General features: G+C 36.1%; 1 protein-coding gene across 1 annotated transcript in view; it reads left to right on the top strand.

Moving 5' to 3' along the window:
- The window catches only part of PDZD8 (PDZ domain containing 8), a 76,890-nt gene that overhangs the window by 33,828 nt on the left and 30,325 nt on the right, over positions 1-12,737 (top strand). Inside the window, exon 3 of the mRNA XM_052660692.1 lies at positions 7,958-8,060. Within this exon, the coding sequence (XP_052516652.1) occupies positions 7,958-8,060 (103 nt within the window). The remainder of the gene's footprint in view (positions 1-7,957; positions 8,061-12,737) is intronic.

Raw genomic sequence — 12,737 nt, 5'->3', positions numbered from 1 at the left:
GTGTTAGACTGGTGTCCCAGAGTCTCCTCCTGTATATAGCAGTCAGCCAAGGATTTGAGCAGAGATGGAACTTACCCTCTCAGTGGTTTCTTTGCTCCTAGGGGTCACTCCATAATTTCTAGCTGCTCTGTCGGCTTTGCACTCCATCCTCTGATAGTTAAAACCCATAAAGCTTCAACTTTCTGCTGCATGAACTATACCACCATTTTCCTGCAGCTCTAGCCCTGAGCTATGTAAACCCCAAGCTAGTAATTTGTACTCCTTCTTGAAATTTTTTGAAATTAGACTGTCCTCTGGCTTCTCTCTGCTTTGGGAAGGTTTTCATTGCCTTTAAATGTGTTTTTACAATTCTTTTTATCCACTTTTTATACTGCAGTCTGTTGGAGAGTTTGTGTGACCACTTTACCACTATCACCTGAAGTACTGTTCACCTGGTTTTGTTGTAGATGTTGTTGACAGGTTTTGCCTTTGTTTTCCTGATTGTTCTCTGTGCTTTTATGGGACGATTTTGGAACCATGCTATCACTACCACCGTCCTTCTAGAACCAGGAATACATATATTTACTTAGATTTTTATAAGGCAAAGGGAAGGGTTTAATCATGTGATTAAACAATTTTGAAATAAAATTAGCTGATCTTGTTTCTTTTATTAGAGGCAGCTGAAATAAAAATTTGGCAGAAGTAATTAATACTTTTAAGTAGCGTTATATCCATATTATATAGTGAAGTACTTAGTTCTTCCATGGAGAAGGCTACTAACATGGAGTTTTGAAATTCATTTCAAATTCATGAGCTATTTAAAAAGTTAAAACCAAAGATATAATTCTAGCTTACATTTGTCTGTAATCTTCCATTTATTTTAGGATTGAGTTTGAGTACATTCACTTGTTTATTTTTGACTCAAGCAGTAACTTAAAAAAAATTATCTGCAGTAAATAATTTTAAATATTAACTTTCCCCTTCTGAGTAGTTGGTAAATAGATGTACCTTATAGTCTGTATTTACTTTAATATTTGACAGTTTTATCTTTTTTCAAAAGAGAAAATATCTAGCTAAATTTGAATATATTTGGGGGCATGATACCTTTATTGTTGTTAATAGCATTTACTTATTATCTGCAATATACATATATATATATATAGTAGGCACTTCGCATTCATTATTTCAGTCCTCAGAACATCTTCATGAGATTAGTAATATATCTGTTTTATAGATGAAGAACTGAGATCCACAAGTTACTTGCTTAAAATCACATAGCTGGAATTTGAAGCTAAGTTTGTTTGACTTCAAAATCCTTCACTCATTCTATCTTCATAGTCTTTTTTTTTCTTTAGCTTGCTGAAGAAAGTTTTGATTCTTAAATTTTTCATATTGTGTTAGAAGTATATAAATTTTGGAATTTTTTTAAAAATCTGTTTGAAGGCAAGTCATTTTTTAAATTACCTTTTCAGGAAGATCTTGAGATATAGAAATGTGTATTAATAATGAAGCATCATTTATATAAAGGCTGGAGGAGAGATAAAAGGAAATTAGCTCAAACATGAGATATTTAATTTTGTTTAAGGGAAAACTTCCACTCAAAGTGAGCTGTTGAAAAACAGAAGAATTACTTGGCACTGTTGCTGAATATAATTCCTAGAGTTTTTTTTTAAAAGCTATGTAGACTGTAACAATAATGGTCTGTAACTCTGAATTTGGACATATAACTCTACAAGATGAACTGAATTCCTAGAGATCTTATGCCTATGCCTGTATTTATTTAACTGTTTAAGTTCCTCTAGCAGTAAGAGATAAATAAAATAAAATAATTGAATGATTTCCCTTTGTTTCTATACACTTCTCTGGGGTATAATTAAGTAATCTTCCTGTAGTTCGGTTGCTTTTGACTAGAAGCAGGCTTCTCAGAAGATGCTAAATTTGGAGTTCACTTGCCCTAGGTTTATGTAGGTATTCTTTTCTCCCCCCGCTTCCTCTTCCCTAAGATTATTGTGTTGGAAATAGTATTGTTTCTTTTGTAATTGTATAGGCATAGTTCCAGAGCACCACAACATGACGATAAAGCAAATCACATGAATGTTTTGGTTCCCCAATACATATGAAAGTTATGTTTACACTAGACTGTAGTCTATTAAGTGTGTGATAGTATTATGTCTAGAAAAATGTACATACCTTAATTATAAAAGACTTGACTACCAAACGATGCTCACCATCATATGAGCCTTCAGCGAGTCATAAACTCTTTGCTGGTAGATAATCTTGCCTTCATGTTGATGGCTCCCGTGACTTAGCAAGTGTGGTGGTTGCTGAAGGATGAGATGGCATGGTAATTTCTTAAAGTAAGACAACAGAGAAATTGGCTGCATTGATCGACTCTTCCTTTCATAGACGATTTCTCTGTAGCATGCAGTTCTGCTTGATAGTATTTTGCTCACAGCAGAACTTTTTTCAAAACTGGAGTCAGTGCTCTCAAATCCTGCCACTGTTTTATCAGTAAAGTTTATGTAATAATCTAAATCCTTTGTTGTCATTTTCAAAAGTCAATTGAGTTTGAAACAGTAAATGCTAGAGAGGGTGTGGAAAGAAGGGAATTCTCCTACACTGTTGGTGGGAATGTAAATTGGTATAGTCACTATGGAGAACAGAATGGAGGTTCCTTAAAAAACTAAAAATAGAGCTACCATATGACCCCGCAATCCCACTCGCCAACATATACTTGGAGAAAAACATGATGTGAAAGGATACATTCACCCCCATGTTCAGCGCAGCACTATTTACAGTAGCCAAGACATGGAAGCAACTTAAATGTCCATTGACAGAGGAATGAAATAAGATGTGGTACGTATATTCAGTGGAATATTACTCAGCCATTAAAAAGAGTGAAATCATGCCATTTGCATCAACATGGATGGACCTCGAGATTGTCATACTGAGTGAATTAAGTCAGAGAAGGAAAAATATCATGTGACATTCCTTATGTGTGGAATCTAAAAAGAAATGAGACATGAACTTAACAAAACAGAGACTCGCAGAATGAACTTAGGGTTGCCAGGGGGAAGGGATACTTAGGGAGTTTTGGATGAACCCGAACACACTGCTATGTTTAAAGTAGATAATCAACAGTTACCTACTGTGTTTAGCACATGGAACTCTGCTCAGTGTTAGGTGGCAGCCTGGATGGGAGGGGAGTTTCGGGAAGAATGGATACATGTATATGTATGGCTGAGTCCCTTCTCTGTCCGCTTGAAACTATCACTGCATTGTTCAACTGAAATAAAAGGTACCTTAACAGATTTTTAAAAAGTCAAATAAGTTTGCCTTCTTCATGGTGCTCCAAAATAATTACATAATAGCATCAAGGATCATTCATCATAGATCACCATAACAAATATAATGATAATGAAAAATTTGAGATACTCTGAGAATTAACAAAACGTGACACAGACACAGAGTGAGCAAATGCTGTAGGAAAAATGGTATTGATAGACTTTCTTGCTCAATGCAAGGTTGTCACAAACCCTCAATTTCTAAAAATTGTAATATTTATAAAATAAAGCAAAGAGCAGTAAAGCAAGGCATGGTAAAACAGGTTTGCTTGTATATCCCTCTACTGCTATTTCATGTAGTAAAACAACGATTTTCATGCTTCTGATATCTGAATAGCAAAAGAACTTAAGAAAATTAGGTACAAACCCAGATGGCACAAAGCCAACACTGTTAAAATGCCAGACTCCAAAATATTTCAGTGTGCTGTTGGCATGCTATATACTTAAATATGATACTTTCAGCAAAAGGGAACTGTGAAATGAACTGTGGGCAGAAAAATAAAAATCCAAGGGTATTATATCTGAATTTCCCCTCTCTTTGCACCATGATGCCATAACTGTCAATCAAGTGCTTCTGATGAACTTATTAAAGATACCTGAAGGTGACATTAAGATAACACTTGTTTTCAGAAATTGCTGTTTATAGTATGGATTGCATAGTAAGAGAAATTGAAGGCCCAGAAACAAATTAAGAGGTATTATAGGTTAAAAGTGAGGAAGTAAGTTCTTGAAATACATGTATTAGTAGAAACGAAAAGGGACAAATGGTATAACTAGGACAGGATTTAGTGAGTGACAGAATATGTGGGTGGGTGTAGGTAGAAGAAGCCAAGGAGTGTTAAGAATTTGAGTCTAGGTGAGTTATGATCTTATTGAACTTTGATTTGGTCAAGTATTGGTTATTTTCTAATATTAGAGGTTATAAAGTTCAAGACAAAGTTTCTCTCTCCAGGACTAGTAGGGGAAATAGTGACACTTGTTTCAGAGGGAGAAGAAGGTACAGCCATCCTCACAGTCTGATTTTAGAACATTTTTGTCCCTGTCACAGAAGCGCCACACTCATTAGCAGTCAATTCCTATTCCCTCTAGTTCTCTTCCCCCAGACCTTATGTAACCAGTAGTCTTTTGAATTCTTATTTTTCTGACCACGGTTCATTTCACAGTTCACTTTTGTGGAAGGTATCATGTGTAAGTGTATAGCATGCCAACATCACACTGAAATATTTTTTGGAGTCTGGCATTTTAACACAGTGTTGGCTTTATGTCATCTGGGTTTGTACTTAATTTTCTCAAATTCTTTTGCTATTCAGATACCAGAAGCATGAAAATCGTTTTACTACATGAAATAGCAGTAGGGATACACAAGTATACCTGTTTTACTGCACCTTGCTTTACTGTATTTCATAAATATTACATTTAGAAATTGAGGGTTTGTGACAACCGTACACTGAGTGACAACCCTACACTGAGTGACAACCCTACATTGAGCAAGTCTGTCAATACCATTTTTTCCAACAGCATTTGCTCACTTTGTGTCTACGTCATATTTTGTTAATCCTCAGAGTATTTCAAACTTTTTCATTATTATTACATTTGTTATGGTGATCTATGATCAGTGATCTTTGATGCTACTTTTGCCTCTATAAATTTGCTTATTTCCAGACATTCCATCAGAGAAGGCAATGGCACCCCACTCCAGTACTCTTTTGCCTGGAAAATCCCATGGAGGAGCCTGGTGGGCTGCAGCCCATGGGGTCGCTAAGAGTCAGACACGACTGAGTGACTTCCCTTTCACTTTTCACTTTCATGCATTGGAGAAGGAAATGGCAACCCACTCCAGTGTTCTTGCCTGGAGAATCCCAGGGACGGGGGAGCCTGGTGGGCTGCGGTCTATGGGGTTGCACAGAGTCGAACACGACTGAAGAGCCTTAGCAAGCAGCACCAGCAGACATTCCATACAGTATGAGGTCTTTTGTGACTGGCTTTTTTCACTTAGCTTGTTTTCAGGGTTTATCCTTATTGTAGCATGTATCATCACTTCATTGCCTTTTGTTACCAAATAATATTCCATTGTGTATATATGCCATATATCATATCTTATTTACCTGTTCATGACCTCATGGACATATGGGTTGTTTTCACTTTTTGGCTGTTGTGACTAATGCTATCATGGACATTCATGTCAAGTTTTTATGTGAATATATGCTTTTATTTTTCTGGATTATATATCTAGGAGTAGAATTTCTGGGTCATGTGTTAATTCTATGTTAACTTTTTAAGAAGCAAGTGACTACATCATTTTCCAACCCCTTCAGCAATGTGTGAGGATTCTAGGTTCTCCATATCCTCACCCATATGTCTCTCTTTTTAAATTAGCCATCTAGTGGGTATGAAGTATATCTCATTGTGGTTTTAATTTGTATTTCCCTGATGACTAATGATGTTGAGCATATTTTCATGTGCTGATTGGCTCTTCGCATATCTTCTTTGGATAAATGTCTATTCATATTCTTTGTCCATTTTTCAGTTGGGTTATACTAGGTCCTTATGAGACACCTGATTTGCACATTCTGTGGATTATCTTTGCTTACTTGGTGGTATCCTTTGAAGGAGAAAAATTTTAATTTCAGTAAAGTTCCATTCACCCTTTTTTTTTTTTTTTGTTCTCCTGTTTTAAGAAATTGTTGCCTGATTAAGGTCACAAATGTTTGCTTTTATGTTTTCTTATCAGAAATTTATTTTCTGAAACAAGAAAGGAATTTATTTATCAGATATTTAGTTCTGTGGCTTACTTTTTGGTTACTTTTTATTACATGTTTTTACAATTAAAAACAAGTGTTGTCAAAAATATAGAATGATTTATGGTTTTAGGGAAGGATTGCAAGAATTATGCTTTCTCATTCCTGAATCCTGTAATACCTGTTGAGAATTTGGGAGTACTAGGTGGTGCATTGGAAAAGGCAGTGGCAACCCACTCCAGTACTCTTGCCTGGAAAATCCCATGGACGGAGGAGCCTGGTGGGCTACAGTCCATGGGGTCGCTAAGAGTCGGACACAACTGAGCGACTTCACTTTCACTTTTCACTTTCATGCATTGGAGAAGGAGATGGCAACCCACTCCAGTATTCTTGCCCAGAGAATCCCAGGGATGGGGGAGCCTGGTGGGCTGCCGTCTGTGGGGTCGCACAGTCAGAGACGACTGAAGCGACTTAGCAGCAGCAGCAGCAGCAGCAGATGGTGCAGAGCCTTCTCTGGATTGACAGTAAATCCTTCAGGTAGTTTGCTCTTTTGAACAGATGGTGGCAGCAGAGCTTTGCTGAATGAAAATTCTCAATTTTTAAGCCTAGTATTTTTGAGTTATGAAGATTTTTAATGTTCTTGGCAATAAATTGTTAGGCAGTAAGTTTAAATTTCCATTTAAGATTAAAAATTATTTAAATTTAGGGACTTTTTTGCTATGAGTTTATTCTGGCTTTTCAGTTTATGAAACCAGTTTGTGAGGTATGAGCATGGTTTTCTTCAGTTCTCCAACCTTAGGACATAATTTTCTCTTAATACTCTAAGGTCTTTTACCCACTTTTCTTTCATTATCTCACTCCTATCCCTATGATCTTTGTGTAGAGATAAAGTAATAGAGTAATAGTCAAAATGGTGGTTAATGCTAAAGCTATTTGCAAACTTACTCCTAAAACACATTGGCAGACTCACATTCTGACTTAGGAAATATGTAATATGGAAGTTGAACATGTGGGTAACAGTTTTTTCTGCTTCAATAAGAAAAACTGCTTTATATCATCTCAAGATTGGATTAAAGATTTCCTTTTTAGATCTAAATATTAAACAGTAAAATTAAGTGGTGCAGTTATTCTGTGACAGTTGTTTTACAAGGTAATAGAAATAGTAATCGTATATTGAGCACTGACTGTTCGCTAAGTGTTAGTCACTCAGTCGTGTCTGACTCTTTGAGACCCCCGTGGACTATAGCCAACAGGCTCCTCTGTCCATGGAATTCTCCAGGCAAGAATACTAGAGTGGGCTGCCATTTCCTTCTCCAGACTGTTTGCTGAACACTATGCTAAATGCCTTATGTGCACTGTCTTATTCTCACAACAGCTGCTTCTGAGAGGTAAGTTACTGTTTTTGGCCTGAAGTTTCCAGAGGAAGACAGGAGTTTAGAGAAGTTAAATAATTTGCCCAAGTCACATTAGTGGATGGAAAGGTGTGTGTATGTGTTCATAAGCAAGTATATTATACTATTTTATGTGTGTTTAATTTTTACAGAGATGGTATCACACTGTATATATGCATCACTTTGCAATTTATTTTTAAAATTCAACAGCCTGATTTGAAAATCTATAGCATTTGCTACTATGTATAGATGTCTGATCAATTTTTTTACCTCATGAATAGATACTACTTTCTTTGAATAAGCTGCTTAAAAACAGCTTGTCCTAGAGTTTCATCTGATTCTTCATTTTATTTCGCTTTTCCACTAGAGCATGTACCAAGTGTTTAATTAAATTTTTTCCTCTGTTAACAGAGTAATTTATTAATTTTTGGTATAATGATCAGGAAGAAAAAGCTTAATACATATAATTGGTATAATAGTCCCTATATTTTATTTTATACTTCAGATTACTTATTTTTGGATCATATGACACTGAAGCAAATATTCATTGCACACTTGAACTGAGTACTGGTGTTTGGGAAGAAAAGCAAAGGAGTTCTATTAAGACGGTAAGATATATTTGCTTAGTTTTACATCTGTATAAAGTTTATATTCTATAAGTGTTTTTTCAATATTTCTGTATCCTTGAGTTATTTTTAGTCATTTGCAAATAATTATGAACAGCTCTTATTTGTTTTGTTGTAGTGCATCCATAACAAAATGAATCACGTAAAACTATAATATTAATTGCTTGCTTGCATCAAAAACCTTGTCTGACTAATTTTCTTTTTATAACTTCAGTTGTTTCATAGTTGTGGGATCAGAGGGAAATAATTCTGAAAACATTGAAAAGTGTGTACATTCAGAGCATTCATTCACTCATTCATCGGATATTTTGTGAACACTTACTTGGTACCAGGCACTGTGTTAGCTGCTGGGGAAACAGTCTCTTGTCTCTCAAGACAAGAGACCCTGTTTTTGTTGTGCTGTCCTACGGGAGAGGTTTGATATTCGTCTGCCTGCACAGAGAAAGAATTACAAGAGGACAGGGGTAAACCTGCAGAGAAATCAGATCAGTTAAGAGGCATTTAGGGGAGGCATTGGCTACTTAAACTAGGTGGTAGCCAAGGAAATGGAAAGAAGAGAATGGATTTGGGACCTACTTTTGGTGTGTGAAGGACTCGGAGTTCTGGTTCCTTTTTTGATCTCTCTCAAAAGAAGCTGTCACCTAAATTGCAAAGAGTTTGAAAAAACTGTAAAAGCATTTAAAAAATATTTTAAGTGCTATAATTTAAAAAAAAAAGTGCTTTAATCTCATTATGTTTTATTTGGACTTGTCTGTGTTCTTTGGGTTCGTAAATGAGTAAAAATTGTCACTAGTTATTAGCTAATTTGTTTTCAAAGTTGAGTTGGTGTTTTTGAATGTTCTGCATAGCAGTTTTAGTAGCAGTTATGTCTTGCTTCTTGGAATTTGCATAAATCTAGTAGTCTATTAAAGATTTTAGAGCATTTATTCAAGATATTGTCTACAAAATTTCATTAAGCCCATGAAGTTACACAATGAAAATAGAATCCCAGAATTTTATGGCTGAAATTGAGAAGAAAAAAAAAGTTAGTGTCCTAAAGGGACCCTCAGACTGTGGGAAAAAAAAAAAAGGTTTATTTAGTTTACTGCATATACTGAGATATTATGGATTTAGTAATAATAAAATTCCAAGAGTGCTTTTGGAACCCCAGACCTCTCCAAAGTTACTTTTAGTCTGTTTTAAGGTAAGATCTGTTTAGTACATCAGTAGTTTTTTGCAGGAATAAATTATTGTGTGTTTAAAGTTGTGTTTAATAAGTTAGATATTTAGCTGTTCACATTTAACTCTTGGTGGCAGTATAACTAATCCTGTGATGATTATTTTTTAGCCAGTATTTAAGAAAGCTCTCTCTTTTGTCTTCATTATACGGGTGAATAAGTGCTTTTGAACTGTACTACCTAGCTGTTTCACAGTAGTAGTAAGGGTACTTTTTGGAATCTCTAGAATAATCTGTTATTCTTCATAGCATTTTTAAAAAGACAGTTCTCAATTTTTTGAACAGGTATGTAAACATATTACCATGCTTTCAAAAATTTTGACTTTTAACGGTTATGTGGTATTTTTATAGATGTCCCTTTGGCTTTTGAATTGTTGCCAGCTTCTCTATGTAGTAATTGTTGTGAACATTCTTATGTAAAAAACTTGAGCACTGTGAAATTCTTTTGGAATAGAGTAATTTCAATGAGTATGGGACAGGAGGGAGAAATGAAGCTGAAAAGGGAGGATGGGCTGACCCCCAGAGTTTGAATATGTGAAAGTGATTGGGAGCTAGGATTTGGGACATGGGAATGCAGTCCACAGGGCTGCAAAGAGCTGGACACGACTGAACGACTGAACTGAACTAAACTGAGTGACAGGGTCAAAATAGTTTTTTATAGGAAAACCTCCCCTTTCTCTTGTGGTTGTTCATGCCACCTTTCCTTTGTTACATCTCAAACAATTTGAAGCAACTTCTCAGAGAAAATAGCCAGGTTTACAGTTTGTTCTCAAATATATAAATACGTGAAAACCAGCATTGTTTTGTCTAGATATGAAAGGGTCCTAATTTGCCATTGCTGTTGGCATTTTCAGTTTCCTTTATTATACTTGCAAAGATATGAGATTAGACAGCTTTAATATTTTGTAGCAAAGGTTACTGAGACTTTAATCTTGAGTCATAATTTTAGATCTTAGCATATGTCATAGGTAGTTTTGGGGAAGGAATTCTAGGTTAGTAATTACATCTGGTGTCAAAAATGGCAGCAGCACTTAAGTGTCTGCAGGCATTAAATCAAATGTGTCTGAATTTAATAACTCTAGGGAGGAGAATCACAGTGTTTCTCAAGACTACGTAAAGCATTACAGAATAGGATTTGATAATTTGAGATACATTGCAAATTTGGCTAGAAATAAGTCTATCATTTCAAAATAAGTGTGCTAAAAAAAGTATTTGAAAGAAACTTAATTACATGTTTTAAATATGCCTTAGAGTTTTTCAAACCTTTTTTAAAGTGTAATGTACCTTATGCTCTTAAGTTGGGTAAGATCAATAATAAATGGAAAGTTTTGAATTTGTGGTATTTGCACAGATGTTGGAGCTGGGAGTAGAAGTGGAACAGTTGTAATGCAATAGCTGTAAGTCCTAGCTAAATCTAATGACTAGTGGCTTAAGCAAGAAAAGAACTTAATTGTCTTGTGAAATTTTTCTTAAATTGGGATGTCAGAGAATAATTTAAAAGAATAATTTAATAAATACCCTGCATAGAACCTACTTTCTACCTTATTAGAAATCTGAGGAAAGTTTGGATCAAACTCAGACACTCAGTTTGGTGCCCTGTTTGTTAGCTTATTTGCACAATAAAAGAGCTCATAGGGTAAATGAAGTACTCTATGGTAGTGTTTGTTCTTTAAAAATAATAAGTAAAGATTCCTCATGAGATAGAATGAGGAATAAATTGGAAATTAGGCTTAAACATAAATTACAGGATCATCTTGCAAGTGATGACAGTGTCAGTACTAAAAATGTATTTACTAGCACTAAAAATTTATTTACTTGCACAAAAGAGACAGGACACTTTATGATTTATTTCAGTCTGTTGCACTATACAGGTTTGGTGATGATAGTTTGCTTTTTTACTAAGGAACAAATTTAAGGAGTTTTCAGGTTTTAAAAATGTTTCAGGCGATGATATTTCAGTAGGAAGCGATGAAGACAACAGTATAGCTCAGCTCTATTGACAATACGGTTAACCTGACATCTGTTAAACATGGGACTTCGCAGGTGGCGCTAGTGATAAAGAACCCACCTGCCAATGCAGGAAACCTAAGACACACTGGTTCGATCCCTGGGTGGGGAAGATCTCCTGGAGAAGGGCATGGCAACCCACCCCGATATTCTTGCCTGCAGAATCCCATGGACAGAGGAGCTAAGCAGGCTATGGTCCATAGGGTTGCAAAGAGTCAGACATGACTGAAGCAACTTAACATATACACATATTAAACATATTGATCACAGTCATTATTGTGTGCATGGTAAAGCAAACAGATCTCATAAATGTTGCTTAGACACACATGGTTTTAAAGAAGGAGAGATCTTGAGTGCGACCCTCCCAGAATTGGAGTTCACTCATCCTTGACCACCCACTTGCTTTACCCTTGCTGCTGCTGCTGCTAAGTCATTTCAGTCGTGTCTGACTCTGTGCAACCCCATGGACGGCAGCCCACTAGGCTCCTCTGTCTCTGGGATTCTCCAGGCAGGAATACTGGAGTGGGTTGCCATTTCCTTCTCCAATGCATGAAAGTGAAAAGTGAAAGTGAAGTCGCTCAGTCGTGTCCGACTCTTGGCGACCCCATGGACTGCAGCCTACCAGGCTCCTCCATCCATGGGATTTTCCAGGCAAGAGTACTGGAGTGGGGTGCCATTGCCTTCTCTGCTTTACCCTTACTGCTGGACATAAGATAGGTTATCTGTAAATGCTCTTTTCTTTTACTCTCTCTCAACTATTCTGTCTGTGCCATCCATGTCTTCTCTTCCATCAGTTATCCAAACTGCCACTGGAGTCTTCAAACATTGTTTCATTCTTGGTGCAACGTGAAATTCTTGAGGCCATTTGGGGAGAAGAGAAGGCACCATGAAAATGAGCTGTGGAACCTCTGAATGTGGAAATTCTGGGGTTGAGGGAAAAGCAGTGTGGGCCTTTTGGCACCTGGCTGTTCAGTCTAGCTTTCCCTTGTTCTCCATTTTGAATAAAAATATAAAAGGAGTTTTAATTTTTCAAAACAAGCTTTTTAATGTACATTTTTGATACTAGCCCTATTCCCTCTCCTTCCAGCCTACCAGACTATGCCCAGAGACCCTTTATAGCAATTGTCCCTTGTAAGATTTAAGTTTTCCCTTCTCTAATTAGAGATAGAAGGCTAAAAATCTAAATAACTGTTAAGGCAGTCCATCCACATAAATATGTCACTATCAAACAGAAAGAATATCAATATATAGTAGGTGGACAAAAGAGAGCTACTGTTACAGTCACGTGTTCAGTATGAAAAGCAAAAGCACTTAATGTCTTATTAAGCACTTATGTAGCCCAGTATGTAGATGCCAGAGAGAACCATTAAAGACATTAGGAGATGTAATAACATTTCAGATTTGTCTGAAAAATAAGAAGTAATAAATTCCTGAAA

This window comes from Budorcas taxicolor, chromosome 23 (genome assembly GCF_023091745.1).
Source record: "Budorcas taxicolor isolate Tak-1 chromosome 23, Takin1.1, whole genome shotgun sequence".
In the NCBI taxonomy this organism is placed as follows: domain Eukaryota; kingdom Metazoa; phylum Chordata; class Mammalia; order Artiodactyla; family Bovidae; genus Budorcas; species Budorcas taxicolor.
Note: the sequence above shows the minus strand (reverse complement) of the source record. Positions and strands in the feature narration are given on the sequence as shown.